The sequence below is a fragment of the Pristis pectinata genome, chromosome 17 (genome assembly GCF_009764475.1).
Source record: "Pristis pectinata isolate sPriPec2 chromosome 17, sPriPec2.1.pri, whole genome shotgun sequence".
NCBI classification, from domain to species: Eukaryota; Metazoa; Chordata; class Chondrichthyes; order Rhinopristiformes; family Pristidae; genus Pristis; species Pristis pectinata.
Window position 1 is genome coordinate 42630763 of NC_067421.1, and position 14640 is coordinate 42645402.

Consider the following 14640-nt stretch of genomic DNA (forward strand, 5'->3'; position numbering starts at 1 on the left):
GATTGAGCACCAACTACATCATTAAGTTCGCTGATGACACAACGGTGGTGGATCTCGTCAGTGACAATGATGAGTCTGCATATAGGATGGAGGTGGAGCAGCTAACGTGGTGCAGATTCCACAATCTCGCCCTCGATGTGGACAAAACAAAGGAGATGGTGATTGATTTCAGGAGGGCTGGCAAGCATGATCATACACCGCTGACTATTGATGGTGCTGCTGTGGGGAGGGTCAGCAACATTAAGTTCCTGGGGGTTCACTTAGCAGATGATCTGACCTCCACTATTAACACTGCAGCCATCGTTAAAATAGCCCAACAGCAGCTTTACCCCCTCCGGAGACTCAAAAAGGCAGGCCTCCCTATTCCGAACATTACTTTTTACAGGGGCACCATTGAAAGCATCCTGACCTACTGCCTCACCTGGTTTGGTAGCTGCAAGGCCTACGAACAACAGCAGCTCGATAGGATGGTGAAGACAGCTAGCAGGATCATTGGTGCCCCTCTCCCCTTTTGATGGAGATCTATCAGCAACGCTGTGTTTGCAGAGCTACGGCCATCATTAAGGGCTTTCATCACCCTTCTCATGACCTGTTTTCCCTCCTGCCGTTGGTAAGAGGTATAGGAGCATCTGCTCTAGATCTAGTAGGATGCTGAACAGCTTTTTCCCACAAGCAGTTAGGATCATAAATGGACTGTGTCCCTTCCACTTCCACTGACAAGCTCTCCCTCCACACACACGTACAGACCCACATCAATACAGAAACAGTTTGATAGTTAGTGACCTGATACGTTGAACTTCATCTCGAGCTGAATATGCACTTATTAATACATCAATGCACTTTAACAGATATGAATATGTGGTGTCGATATGTTTTTAGCTTTGTTTTAGAGATGTTTTTATAGACTATTTTAGATATTCATCACTGTTCTTTTTGTTGGACTGATATGAGCTGGTGAGAAACAGTATTCCATTTTTTTTGTGTATGTAAATACTCAGAGAAATGACAATAAAGCAAATCTTGAATCTAAATCTTGAGTCAAGTGGAGGGATTGTTGGTGGGGAGCCTCTTGGAGATAGTGACCATAGCTCTGTCAATTTCAAAGTGGTTATGGGAAGAGGTAGGGATGGACAAGGAATAAGGGTCTTCAATTGAGGAAAGACCAATTTCAGGACCTGCCAAAGGCAAACTGAGAGCATCTGCTCCATCTACTTGCAGGTAAGTCTACATTGGCACAGTGTGATGCATTCAAAGGAGAAATAGCTAAAGTTCCAGGCCAACATGTTACCTTTGTCTTCCACCCTTACAGGAACAAGTACAGGGAACCCTGGATGTCGAGGGTTAGATAAAAAGAAAATAAAAAGGAAGAATGGGGTAGGTATAGAGAACTAAAGACAAGGTTACCTATCAAGAGTACAAAAAGTACTCTTTAATAACAACATTTAAAGGACAAATAACAACATTTAAAAGAATTTGGATAAGTACATGGATAGGAAAGGTTTAGAGGGCTATGGGCCAAGTGGAACTAGCTTAGGTGGGCACCTTTGTCGGCATGGACGAGTTGGGCCATAGGGCCTGTTTCCATGCTTTCCTACCGTATTGACTCTTAATGCGGGGGAGGGAGAGTGGTTATCTGATCAATACTTCTAGCCTGGCCAATATTTATCAGAAACTAGCATTACATAACGATTCTCCACGTCATTGTGTGATTTGCTGTGCACAAACTGGCTGTTGCAATAGATCAGTAACTCAGTTCATCATCGGTAAAGCACTTTGGATTGTTCTGGAGTTATGAAATTGCAATATAAATGCAAGTCTTTCTTTCAATCTGCCTTCCCAAATGAAGCACACCACATTTGGCACTTAGAAATTCAGATCAACTTTTAAATGTCAACATATTAATACAATCACCTGCTAGCTGTCCAAATTAGCTACACCAATGTAATTTAGGGACAAGCCACAGGCCAGCTTTGTTTTTTCTACCTTCCTCTGATAAAGCCATTAAGCTCACTTAAGTCTATAGACTCTGGGCACCCTCCAGTGGCCAGTATTTAGGAGTGAACTTTTTGAAGCCATCAGAGCTGAATCCAATCCTGTCCTAATCTGATATCTACTTATGTACATATCCAAACTGTGTCACTGAATAGCCATCATAAGTGTAAAACCCCCGAGCAATTGCTCCCAAAACCTTGCAACCATTCCAGCAGACATCAGTTTGTACACCTCCGCATCACTACGAGATAATATTGAGAACTTTGAAGCTTTTCATTGGCAGCGTTGTTTGTACTCCCTAGGAACAGGAGTGCACCACCTCACAAACTGTCCACCCGCCTGCCCCATCAGCCACCTGCTGCCCCATCTGTGGGAGAGTCTGTAGATCCCACTTTGCTTATTAGCCACCTCAGAACCCACATAACTGGAATGGAAGCGGGAACTGGAATCATCTTTGATCCTGAGGGACTGTCTCAGAGGAACTGGTATAATGCACTTCTCTAGTTTCACTTCTGATGCTTGAGCAATCTTTACATATTGGCATTTGTACAGCATCTTCAACACAAATAAGGTACTTCAAAGGATGTTAACAAAATTTCATGCCAAGCCACAAAAAATAGTAAGGCAGGTCTGTCAAGGAGAATAGTTTTAAATGAAAGTTAAAATGATAACAGAGTGAAAAGGCTTAGAGCAAGAATAAAAGAGCTTAGAACCCAGTCAGTGAGCACAGCTGCCAATTGTGGAATGAAGAAAATCAGAGATGCACAGAATTTGAGGTATCTAGGGATCTCAGAGTTGTGGGGCCTGAGGAGGTTACAGAGATAAGAAACAGCAAGGCCAAGAAGTGAAATAATAATATGTTTTGCCGAGAATCACCTTTTATTGCTTGCCAGATCAATCAACATCACTCTTTATAATTTTAAATTTTGAAACTTTTTTTGTCCGAGCATATTCTGGGTTTGAAAATACACCACAATTATCCTTTCAAACCTGATGAGTTAAAAATGGCACTCAGACGTTTAACTGCTGCATTCTGTGGATTAACATAACACGATTCTGATCTTCTGTCACTACTTAAATTTAAGAGATACTGGTTTTAGGGCATTACTTAAAATGTCAGCCACTCCCGTCATGAGCAAACGCTCAACCAATTCACACGACAGCAGTTCCATCATGTGAAGCCTTAACTGCATTGAGTTGATTTAATTAATGCATTACCAGCCTGACATCTTATTAATAAATCCACCACTTTTTATTCCACAAGATTCTTGAAATTTTTACTAGCACTCTTAGGGATTGTATTCTCCAATTCCAACAGAGTAGAATTAGACCCTCTGGTTTTATAGTGAAAGAGTCAAATTCAATTTTATCACATAGAGTTGCAGTGCTCTGGGAATCACATTCCATGATTCTATTTGTTGTCCATGAGAGTCATAAATCACTGGTTTTAGTGAAGAGGCAGTCCTATTATTCAATTAAATTCATGATGAATAGAGCAACTGAAAAACAAATGCAGTTCCATTTTATCAAACCACATTTAAGATTACAGCAGATGGTACAATAACCATCAGTATAGCCAAACATCAACATTCAGTACAATTATGCTGCAACTTCCAATCTGCTGTTTACAGATACATGGACTGAAATACCGACAAAGGCATGAAAATTGTTGGGAGTTGTGGATAGTGAGGAAGGTTGTCAACCATCTCAGGATATGAATCAGTTGGAAATTTGGACAGAGAAATGCAGATGGAATTTAATTCTGACAAAGAAAATCCCAAGGCATTTTATACATATATTAAAAACAAGAGAGTAACGAGAGAGAAGGTAGGACCACTTAAAGACAAAGGAGGGAATTTGTGCCTGAAGAATAACCAATGGTGACCCTCTGTTTAAGAAGGGTGATAGGGACAAACCAGGAAACTATATGCTGGTGAACCTCACATCAATGGTAGGGAAATTATTAGAGAAGATTCTTAGGGATAGATAGGACCTCTGGTAAAGATTTCTTTATTAGTCACATGTACATCGAAACACACAGTGAAATACATCCTTTTGCGTAGCCTTCTGGGGGCAGCCCGCAAGTGTCGCCACACTTCCGGCGCCAACATAGCACGCTCACAACTTCCTAACCTGTACATCTTTGGAATGTGGGATGAAACCGGAGCATCCAGAGGAAACCCACACAGACACAGGGAGAATGTACAAACGCCTTACAGTGGCCGGATTTGAACCCGGGTCGCTGGTGCTGTAAAGCGTTACGCTAACTGCTACACTACCGTGCCTAATAGACTTATTAGGGATAGTCAGCTTGGCGTTGCATGGGGTGAGGTCATGTCTTACAAATGACTGAGTTTTTTTTTGAGGAGGTGATGAAGATGATTGATGACGGCAGGGCAGTGGATGTTGTATACATGGACTTAAATAAAGCTTTCGACAAGGTCCCTTAGGGTAGGCTAATCCAGAAGATTAAGGCACGTGGGATCCTTGGAGATTTGGTAGATTGGATTCAAATGGCAGATGGAGTTTAATCCGGACAAGTGTGAGATGCTGCACTTTGGGAGGTCAAATGCAAGAGGAAATTATACAGCTAATGGAAGAACCCTAAGGAGTATTGTACCATGTACAGAGGGATCTCAAGGTGCAAGTCCATACCTCACTGAAAGCGGCGGCAGAAGTAGATAGGGCAGTAAAGAAGGCATACAGCATACTTGCTTTTCTTAGATGGGGCGCTGAGTATAAAAGCTGGGAAGTCATATTGCAGCTGTATAAAACTTTGGTTAGGCCACATTTGGAGTATTGTGTGCAGTTTGGTCACTACATTATGGAAGTAGAGGCTTTGGAGAGGGTGCAGAAGAGGTTCACCTGGATGCTGCCCGGATTGATTAGCTACAAGCAGAAGTTGGACAACCTTGAATGGTTTTCTCTCGAGCAACTCACATGAAATGCTGGAGCAACTTCAACATTTACAGTATCTCTTGTGTCTCTGTTTTTCTCTGGAGCATGGGAGACTGAGGGGTGATCCGATAGAAGTATATAAAATTATGAGGGGTGTAGAAACTGTAGACAGTCAGAGCCTTTATCCCAGGGGGGAAATGTCAAATACTAGTGGGCATAGGTTTAAAGTGAGGGGGGGGGGGGGGGGGGGGGAGTTTGAAGGAGACTTGTGGGACAATTTTTTTTCTACTTGCAGAGTGGGAGGTGCCTGGAACACGCTGCCAGGGGAGATGGTAAAAACAGATATGATAGCAATGCTTAGGAGGCATTTAGGCAGATAAATGAATAGGCAGGAAACAGAGGGATAAGAGCATGCAGATGAGATGAGTTAGATTGGCATCATGGTCAGCACAGACATAATGGGCCAAAAGGCCTGTTCCTGTTCTGTACTAGAGAAGTAAATAGAGACACGACTGCACGTATTTAAATTCTCAAAATATTGGTAACTAAGATATTCAAATTCATATACCTGTGGACATTTCCTTTCAACTTTCCATTATAAAGATTCTAGACAACATTTATAATAGGGATTGCTTTTATGAACTTGTCACACTGTATTTACACCAATATGCCTGTAGATGTGCTGCAGTGTATTTATCATACTGAAGGGTGCAATCATAGCAAGAACTGAAGTTAAAATGCAAACATAATAATTTATAATGGAAACAGAACACCCAATTTTAAAGCAGGTACTGAATTACATGAAAAATTGGTCAATCCAATAAAAAAATGTTTTTAACATTTAGCAGTTGTTTCTATTTCCATATAGTTATAGAAATCTTACTTCGCTCAGATCTCTGTTTATAAAAATCAATATAAATCAAACACATTAAAACAGTTAGAAAATAGCACACTGCTCTCTCAATACTTCCATCTATTTGAAATGAAAAACACTCCAAAAGCTTGCTTTCCTGTGCAGCAAGCGCAACATTAAACTTATTCTTAAACTTGATGCAGAGATTCAGTGGATACTGGAGACAAGAAGTATGCATTGGTTTTAGCTGTGGACTTATCATAACAAAAGTGATGATGGAACGGTGTAGATAACAACATGAAGTGTGGAACAAGTGGATTCTTACTCCTGATAAAACATCAAGCATGATGGAAAAGGTTGGTGGCCCCTAAGCACAGCCCGATTATAACTACCAAACTAGAATGCTAATCGAAGACAACATGAAACTCCTTCAAAATGATGGGAGAAAACAGAAATGTTTAAACTGAGATCAATGTTTTGCTTTGTAAAAAGGTTTCAAGGGATATGGAGCAGAGGTGGGTAAACGTAGCTGTGGTGCACATCAACGATGATCTAATTGAATGGTAAAACAGGTTAAAGAGGCTAATGCCTTCTCCTCCTCTTATGTTCACTTTTCATTTAGACCATACCCACGTCTGAAATCAGTCATTTCCACTGAATTTTTGGCCTTCATTCAATAGGAAATAGATGAAGCACTTAATGACAAGTGACAAGGGCCTAGATTTCACAGTTAGTGGTGAGAAATCAGTGCTCAACGAAGACCCTGAGGGTAAAAAGCTGCCAACAAAGAAAAGCAACCTCCGCTGGATGGACTTCCCTTTTTTAAACATTGGTTGCTATTAGGGGTTGGCTTCAGATGATTTAGTGACACAATCAAGCTGACAGTAAAGAACTCTCAGAACATCAATTCACAATGTAAAAAGCATGGCTTTTAACCAATATTCAACATTAACAGAATGCCAAATAAGGACAATATTAAAAATGATTAAATTTACGATTTCAGAATCTGATATATTTATCTGATCAAGTTAAAATACACACACACACACACACACACACACACACACACGAGTGGGATTATTAATCCCAAGGGAGGTTATTAAGTACCAATAGTGGCTTGGTAGGTTGTTAAAATAAAAATTCACTTCTCAAGCAAATTGTAATAGTTGCAAAAAAGGTGAAATATTAGACACTGTGCTCAAGGAAGTTACAAAAGACTCCCCCAGTGGAGCAGAGAATTATTGGATTTCCACATTTAATAGCATATGCTTGAGCTCTAGTAGTTGCTGTCAGTTCCGTGGTGTGCTGATGCCAATGCTAACAGTTTTCCGATCTTACAGTTGCAAAAAAAACCTAGGTCAAGATTAAATGTTAAAGGCTAGGAGAGACTTCTCACACAGTGATGAGAGACTGCACAATTTGTCGCCAGGATTAGTGACAGAGGCAGAAATTTTATCAGCCGACAACATTAGACTGGACAGGATAAAGGAAAATGAGTTAAGGGAATATAGGAACAGGTTAGGTAAAATTGATAGTAATTATTTCCTCCCATAGAAGATGGATGCTAACTATTTGGGCTGAATGGCTTGTTTCCATGTTGTGACTTTATTATATTTTTATGATTATAAACCAAATCTTCATCTAAATACTCAAGATAGCATATTCAAGTCGTGCCAGAAATTTAATGTATTTTCACTGGCAAAAATGAACTGAAATCAAAAAATTATAACATGCTGCAATTTGGTCATAATCTTGAATACTGGAGACAGTTCAGAAAATTAAATCAACTGATCACAAATCAAAATTTGGGGCATTGAAAGAAAAAATAGTAAATGCTCTTGCAAAATTGTGCTGTTTATTGTAGGTACAATGTAGGTAGTAATTTAATAGATTGAAGAAGTGACTCATTGAAAATTAAGATTGGAAACTATAATATCTACTTAAGTAAACATTGCTTGAACATGATTTCTGCCTACTAAGATATAATATCCTATATTTCCTGTGGCAGTAGCTCGTTAAGTACACTGTGATTTGTTATAAGTGTCCACTTTTCTTTCCCTCAGAGTGAAGGTAACTAAACTTCAGTGATCAGACAAGTTGGGGTATATACAAAATTGGAATAAAATAATATTTCACAATTGCCATCTAGAACTAACATGTTTGAAAATAAGAACAATAGACTGAGCAACATGCGACTCAAGCCCTGGAAATCCAAAGCAAAACAACAGGCAAATTGATCGTATTTGTGCTAACTTGTTATTCAGTGGTGTACTTTGCTTAATTTTGGACCATCTTAGCATTATCGCCTCATTGTTAGTAATTCCTAACTCAGGATGCCAAGACGTGTTGAAGCATACACAAACTAACACAACAATCATAGATTTACATTTTCTACGTGACCAACAGGTTCAATTATAGGTACTTAGCAGCCTATGATTAAATTGTGTAAACTGAAAAATGAAAAACAATTACAGATCTCTCACACAATAACCAAACTATTTGAACCAAAAGGATAATTTCCCAAAGAAATTAGGTTCAAAATCTAAATTTAGCAGAAAACTGCAAGAATAAAGAGCACAACTGGCTTTTAAAACATCTCCTCCAAATGTCACGCTTGTTAGCATACCGTGTTTTGCCTCAATTTCCTCTGCTGTAAGCTGAGGTTTCTTTTCCTCTGGAGGGAGGGAGGGAGGTATATCTTTGTTTGCTTCATTGTTGATAGCTTCTTGTACATCTTGGTCCTCATCACTGTCATCATCTAACTTTACTCGCTTTTTCTCCAGCGGAAGCATGTCATTTTCTTTTGCCTTAATTGCAAAACTTATTGGTGCAAAAGATGCTGTGAAAGAAATGCTCAATGTAATGAAAGTTCTCCACAATCATATCTTTAAATTATAAATTTCCTAATTTAACCAAAACATTAAAATGGAACACATATTATCTACTCTAAGAAGAGTTTTTCTTTGGTATCCAGAATATTCAGAGCAACATGCACTACATGGGCACCAAGTAAACATCATATGAATTAGAAACAGTAGCAGGTCACATTGCCCCTCAAGCCTGCTCTACAACTAAGCAAGACAATGGCTGATCCAACTGCAACTGCCTACCCCCAAGTGTAATCTTCCCCCCTTTCTTATTAAGAATCTATCTACCTCTGCCTTAAAAAACAGTCAGAGACTCTGCTTCCACCACCCTTTGGAGGTAGAGTTTATAAGCTTGCAGATGATACCACCGTTGTAGGCCGATGAGGTGGAGTACAGGAAGGAGATAGAGAGCTTAGTGGAATGGTGTTACGACAACAACCTTGCCCTCAATGTCAACAAAAGAGTTGGTCATTGACATCAAGAAAGGGGGCGGTGTACATGCACCTGTCTACATCAATGATGCTGAGGTCGAGAGGGTTGAGAGCTTCAAGTTCCTGGGAGTGAACATCACCAACAGCCTGTCCTGGTCAAATCACGTCCATGCCACGGCCAAGAAAGCTCACCAGCGCCTCTACTTCCTCAGGAGGCTAAAGAAATTTGGTTTGTCCCCTTTGACTCTCAACAACTTTTACTGATGCACCACAGAAAGCATCCTACCTGGATGTATCATGGCTTGGTACGGCAACTGGTCTGCCTAGGACCGCAAGAATCTGCAGAGAGTTGTGGACACAGCCCAGCACATCACGGACACCAGCCTCCCCTCCTTGGACTCTGTCTTTACCTCTTGCTGTCTTGGTGTAGCAGCCAGCATGATCAAAGACCCCACCCACCCGGGACATTCTCTCTTCTCTTCTCTCCTCTTCCATCGGGTAGAAGATACAGGAGTCTGAGGGCACGTACCACCAGACTTAAGGACAGCTTCTACCCCACTGTGATAAGACTATTGAACGGTTCCCTTATACAATGAGATGGACTCTGACCTCACGATCTACCTTGTTGTGACCTGGCACCTTATTGCACTGCACTTTACTCTGTACTGTTACTGTTTTTACCTGTACTACATCAATGCACTTTGTACTAACTCAATGTAACTGCACTGTGTAATGAATTGACCGGTACGATCAGTTTGTAAGACAAGCTTTTCACTGTACCTCAGTACAAGTGATGATAATAAACCAATACCAATAGAGAGTTATCTACCTCCTGATAGAGAAAAGAAATCATCCCTTAAAGGAAGACTCATTTTTAAACCAGATTGTAATCTCATGGTTATACTTTATTTTTACACATTTAACAGAAAGAGCCCAATTCAGCCCATTGGGTCCAAGCTGCTCACAGGCGAGCAATCTCGAGTCCTGTTCCCTCCCCGCTATTTCCTTCCAACCCAACCCCTCCCCCCCTCCCCACCCTTTGATTCTTCTTACTATTAACTCCCCTTCCTAATCATTTAACAGACTGAGCCCTATCCTTCAGTGAAGCAGAAGCTCATCACCCTGGGATCATTTGCACATTATACTGAAAGGCTGCAATCAAGTAATGGAGTTTAAAATATGCTGAGCAATAAATCCTGAACTTGGCAGATTCAGAGAGCAAAGCATTGATGAAACTTTGGTCATGACTCTGTCTATTTGTAACAGGATCTACACCTTGTTTCTTTTCCAGTGTTATAAACAAGTTGTAGCTTGCAGTTTTATCAGACAATTTACGAGGGTAAGTGCCAGGAATGGCCACTGTGCACTTGGTGACAACATTAGAGCCATATCTGAAGCCAGGCAAATACCAGATGTGCTAAAGTAAATCTCAGCTAGAAGGCCCCAGATCAATTTCCCAATGTTTGCAAATAGTCCGAGAAAATATTGCTCGAAATGTGCCAATGTGTGCCAAATAGTTGTTATGTGTAATTGCCACAGAAAAATGCAGATGGGTCCAATTGGCAATGTAGTCAATAATTATCATTCAGCATTTAACAAGTGCAGCATATTAAACTTGAAATGATGGAGTAACAGAAAACGCTGGTTACATGCACCACATCCATCAGTGTTCAAGCACAGACAAGTTAATGTCTCAGTTGGAGACACTTCAGCATTTAGCCTGAACTTTCTCTTTACACATTTTGACAGATATGCTATGTGTATACATCATCTTGGTCAGATTTCAAACTTTGTATCACTTGCATTTCTTTTAAGTTTCTGTTATAAAGCATCATCCCGCAAGATGTGAGAGCATGGCTCCATGCCTACCTTTTATTAATTTTCCATCATTAATGGATTTATCTGCAGAACTGGTACAGTCTGTTTGTGTTATCATCGCATTGGATACACTTGTACTAGTCACCTCCTGCTGTACTTCAAATTGCAATACCTCTGAAGTATTGCTTTCGGAACATACAGCGACAGTACTTGGTGCTGCAATTTCCTGTTTAAAACAGAAGATAAATTAATATTAAAAAGGTATTCCAAACTAATGCTAAAATCTTGGAAAAACAATTGAAGACAGTAGCCAAAGGAAGATTCCAACTCATTCATACATCAACTATGGCCTTCTTGTCTAGATTCGTCCTTTCTACAGCTTACTTCATACCACACAAAATATACTTGTTATGTACAGACATTACAATTCTATCTGAAAACAAGATGGTTAAACCCCGCTGAAGCATGGTTTTCCATTATGGGCACCACACAACAGGAGTGAGTGCAAATCAGTTGACCAGAATGTGTTCAGAGAGTGAACTTTAGTTACATGGAGAGTTGAAGAGCTCGATGTATTCCCCTTAGAGCACAAAAGGTTAAGGAGAAACTTGAGGAGTGCTTAAGATCATGAAAAATTTTGCAAAAGAAACTGTTTCCAGTGGCTGAAGAGTCAGAGGACACAAGCTTAAGGATAAGAACTTATTTATCAGGCATAGTTTGTTACAATCCAGAATCCATACAGGTAGCAGAAGCTGATTGAATAGATCTTTCAAAAAGGGATTTGTTCATCACATTGGTTCGTGGGACTAGGACTAACTGGAGAGCTTGTTCGAAGAGCTGGCACAGGTATGATGGGTTGAAAGCCCTCCTTCTGTGCTGTTTCATTCTATTAATTCCACGCTTCATGCAGGTTACACTCTATTTCAAAGATAAGGCCCATAACAAAAGCATAAATATTTACATTGTTTCTTAGCCTTAGGCAAACTACAGCTATGTTTTGCCCTACCAGCAATGAAAATCTGCAAATTATAAAGATAGAAACCCAAATGAAAAAAACTGCAGATGCTGGCAATCTAAAATAAAAGCAGAAAGTGTTGGAAATGCAGCAGCATCTGAGGAGAACGAACCAAAATTACTGATTTAGGCTAATGGCCTAATGAAAGGTCATTGCAGCGCTACCCATTTCCTACCTGTTGAATATTTGCAGCATGCTTAAGTTGAAAAGGCATCTTGGATCAAAGTAGAATGCTTATCACCAGAGTAATGCATTGTGAAAGAACGCAGATTTCTCCAAACTTCAGAGAAATAGAAATAAAATCCCTTGTATTCATTGGCCAATGGAAAACCATTGCAAAATCAAATGAATCTTTATAGCCTGTTCTTTACATCTAAGAAGAGAAACACCTTGAGCAACGATGGACAAACCGCCCGAGCTCACTGGTGCCTTGCTCTCTGAGACCAGGCATAGTTGGACTGAGCCCTTGGGTGCAGTGTTCTGCTGGGAAGCTGGCTCCCGACTGATCAGTGAGGTTCAGCATAGTGGACAGTCTCCCCCAGTGTAATCAGCAGGCTGCATCTCCAGAAATGTCTTGACAACTGGTGAGGCCCCACCTCCAGACTCAGCAGCCAAAGCTGTCACCAAGATTACTGGTGAATCTGTGACATTCAGAAATTCAGAAGCATTAAAAAAAACCAAAATTTAGACACTGAAACTTTAAAAAAAAATGAAATACTAAAAAATATATTCAGAATAATTAAATTTAACCAAATAAAAAGGGAATCTTCTTGTCCTTCTCTCTGTGCCAGCTTCTCTACAATCAGTGAGCATGCAGTTTCAGAAGGTAGGTTTCCTGGCTAAGTGCAAAGAAATCTACAGGAAGTTTGCACCATGCAGAGTCCAACAGCTATGAGCAGGTGGTCAGGGGTAGCAATCAGCAAGACTTCCACTTTTACATGCAACTGCTGAACTTCTGCAGATAAGGGCAGGTAAAACCAGCAGTTCACAGGGCAACTGCAAGCAGATACACAGAATATTACTATAAAAACCTAGTAAGTTCTCAGAGTTTCTGATAAACGAAAAAAATACTTGCCTATATTTGTAAATGTCAGTTATCTGTCTGTACAATAAGTATAAGCTCCATTAGATATTACCAAAAGAGCAACCATCCAGCGACAAATAAATTTATATATTATAATCTAGTACATGGCTGTAGGAATGCCACATCCAGGTGCCAAATGCAGATTCACTGGGGTTAAAGCAAAGCAATACTAATTCATCGACTGAACTCATTAATGAAATAATTAATGGGAGGTGGAGGCACATGCAGATACATTCCGTACTGTCAACTGGCAAATTAGCACAGTCGAGACATGAGAGACTGCAGGTGCTGGAAATCTGGAGCAACACACAAAGGAGCTGGAGGAACTCAGGCAGCATCTATGGAGGGAAATGGACAGTTGACGTTTCAGGTTGAGTCCTTTCATCTGGACTGGAAAGAGGGGAGACAGCCCCAAAGGTGGGGGGGGGGGGAAGGGGTGAAGCAAGAGCTAGCAGGTGATAGGTGGATCCAATTGAGGGAGGCGATAGGCAGATGAGGGAGGGAAGAGAGTGGGAATGATGCAAGAACACAAATTGGAGGAACAGGATGTCACATTCTGCCTGTGTAGTCTCCAACCTTACGGCATGAACATCGAATTCTTTCAGTAACTGCTGCCCTCTCCTTTTTTTCTCCTGATCCAACTGGCCCCCATCTCCTTCCCTTCCCCCACCCTCTCCATCCGCTCATCACCCACACACCCCTCCCACTGGTTCCCCTCCCCACCTCGTTACCCTTCATTGCACCCTCCTTTCCGATCGGATTCTATCATCTTCAGCCCTTTGTCACTTCCACCTACCACCTTCCAGCTTCTGACATCATACTGCAACAGGTAGGAAATGGGTAGCGCTGCACTGACCCTTCATTAGGCCATTAGCCCAAATCAGTAATTGGGATTCGCTCTCCTCAGATGCTGCTGTACTTCCAATTAAAGGAAAAAAATCCTTCAAACAACAAAAGTTTCACAAGGCTAAAATAGCAAAGAGAGGGCCAGAACAAAATATCTCAACTAGGGTGTTTTTGTTAGTTTGAAGCAACAGCAGAAATAAAGACTGAGGAAAGAATCATGATGAGAGCTATAGGCAAAGTGGGATGCGAGTGAAAAATAAAGACATCCCAGTCTCTGGCCCGACAGACAAGAAGGAAGTTATATAAAAAAAACTCCTTAAAAAAGACATTTACAGGTAGAACGTGGAAGAGAAATATCTGTTATATCTGTCTGAAGCCCAGAACCGTTCATTTTTAGAAAGAAAAACCACATACAACTTCGCGACTTGTGTGTAAAGGAAAGTACCATCAGAACTGTCCACTAACCAATACTCTCACCAAGCACAAAGAAGTTGATTGTTCATTCCAGTTCTGAAAGAACACACGTCACTGCCATAGCCTCAATTCATCATTGTCGCTCAACTATTCAGAAACTTTCTATGCTAAAATCCAAATCTTTACCTTCTATAATCAATATCTCATCAATATTTCTGCTGCCTGCATCCCAAAACTCCAGTGCAGTTATCTTAACATTATTATTATACAAACTCTGAGAATAGCATCCCACAAATTCAAAATCCTCACCTTTGTTGAGGTTCTTTATCTGCAGTCTCCTCCAACCCTATAACTCACTCATGAATATCTGGTTCCAAATCTGTTCTTTTGTAGACCCATCTGCTACAAAACTCACAAAGGAA

At 40.6% G+C, this 14640-nt stretch overlaps 1 protein-coding gene across 4 annotated transcripts in view; it reads right to left on the reverse strand.

Annotated features, from left to right (window-relative positions):
• Positions 1-14640, reverse strand: part of sfswap (splicing factor SWAP) — a 113593-nt gene that overhangs the window by 51694 nt on the left and 47259 nt on the right. For all 4 annotated transcript variants that reach the window (XR_007957641.1, XM_052031734.1, XM_052031732.1 and 1 more), the window contains 2 exons: positions 10911-11085; positions 8370-8582 (listed from right to left, as the gene is read on the reverse strand). Coding sequence is in view for 3 of the 4 variants with exons in the window: in XM_052031734.1 (XP_051887694.1) it covers positions 8370-8582; positions 10911-11085 (388 nt within the window). In the remaining variant the exon portion in view is untranslated. The remainder of the gene's footprint in view (positions 1-8369; positions 8583-10910; positions 11086-14640) is intronic.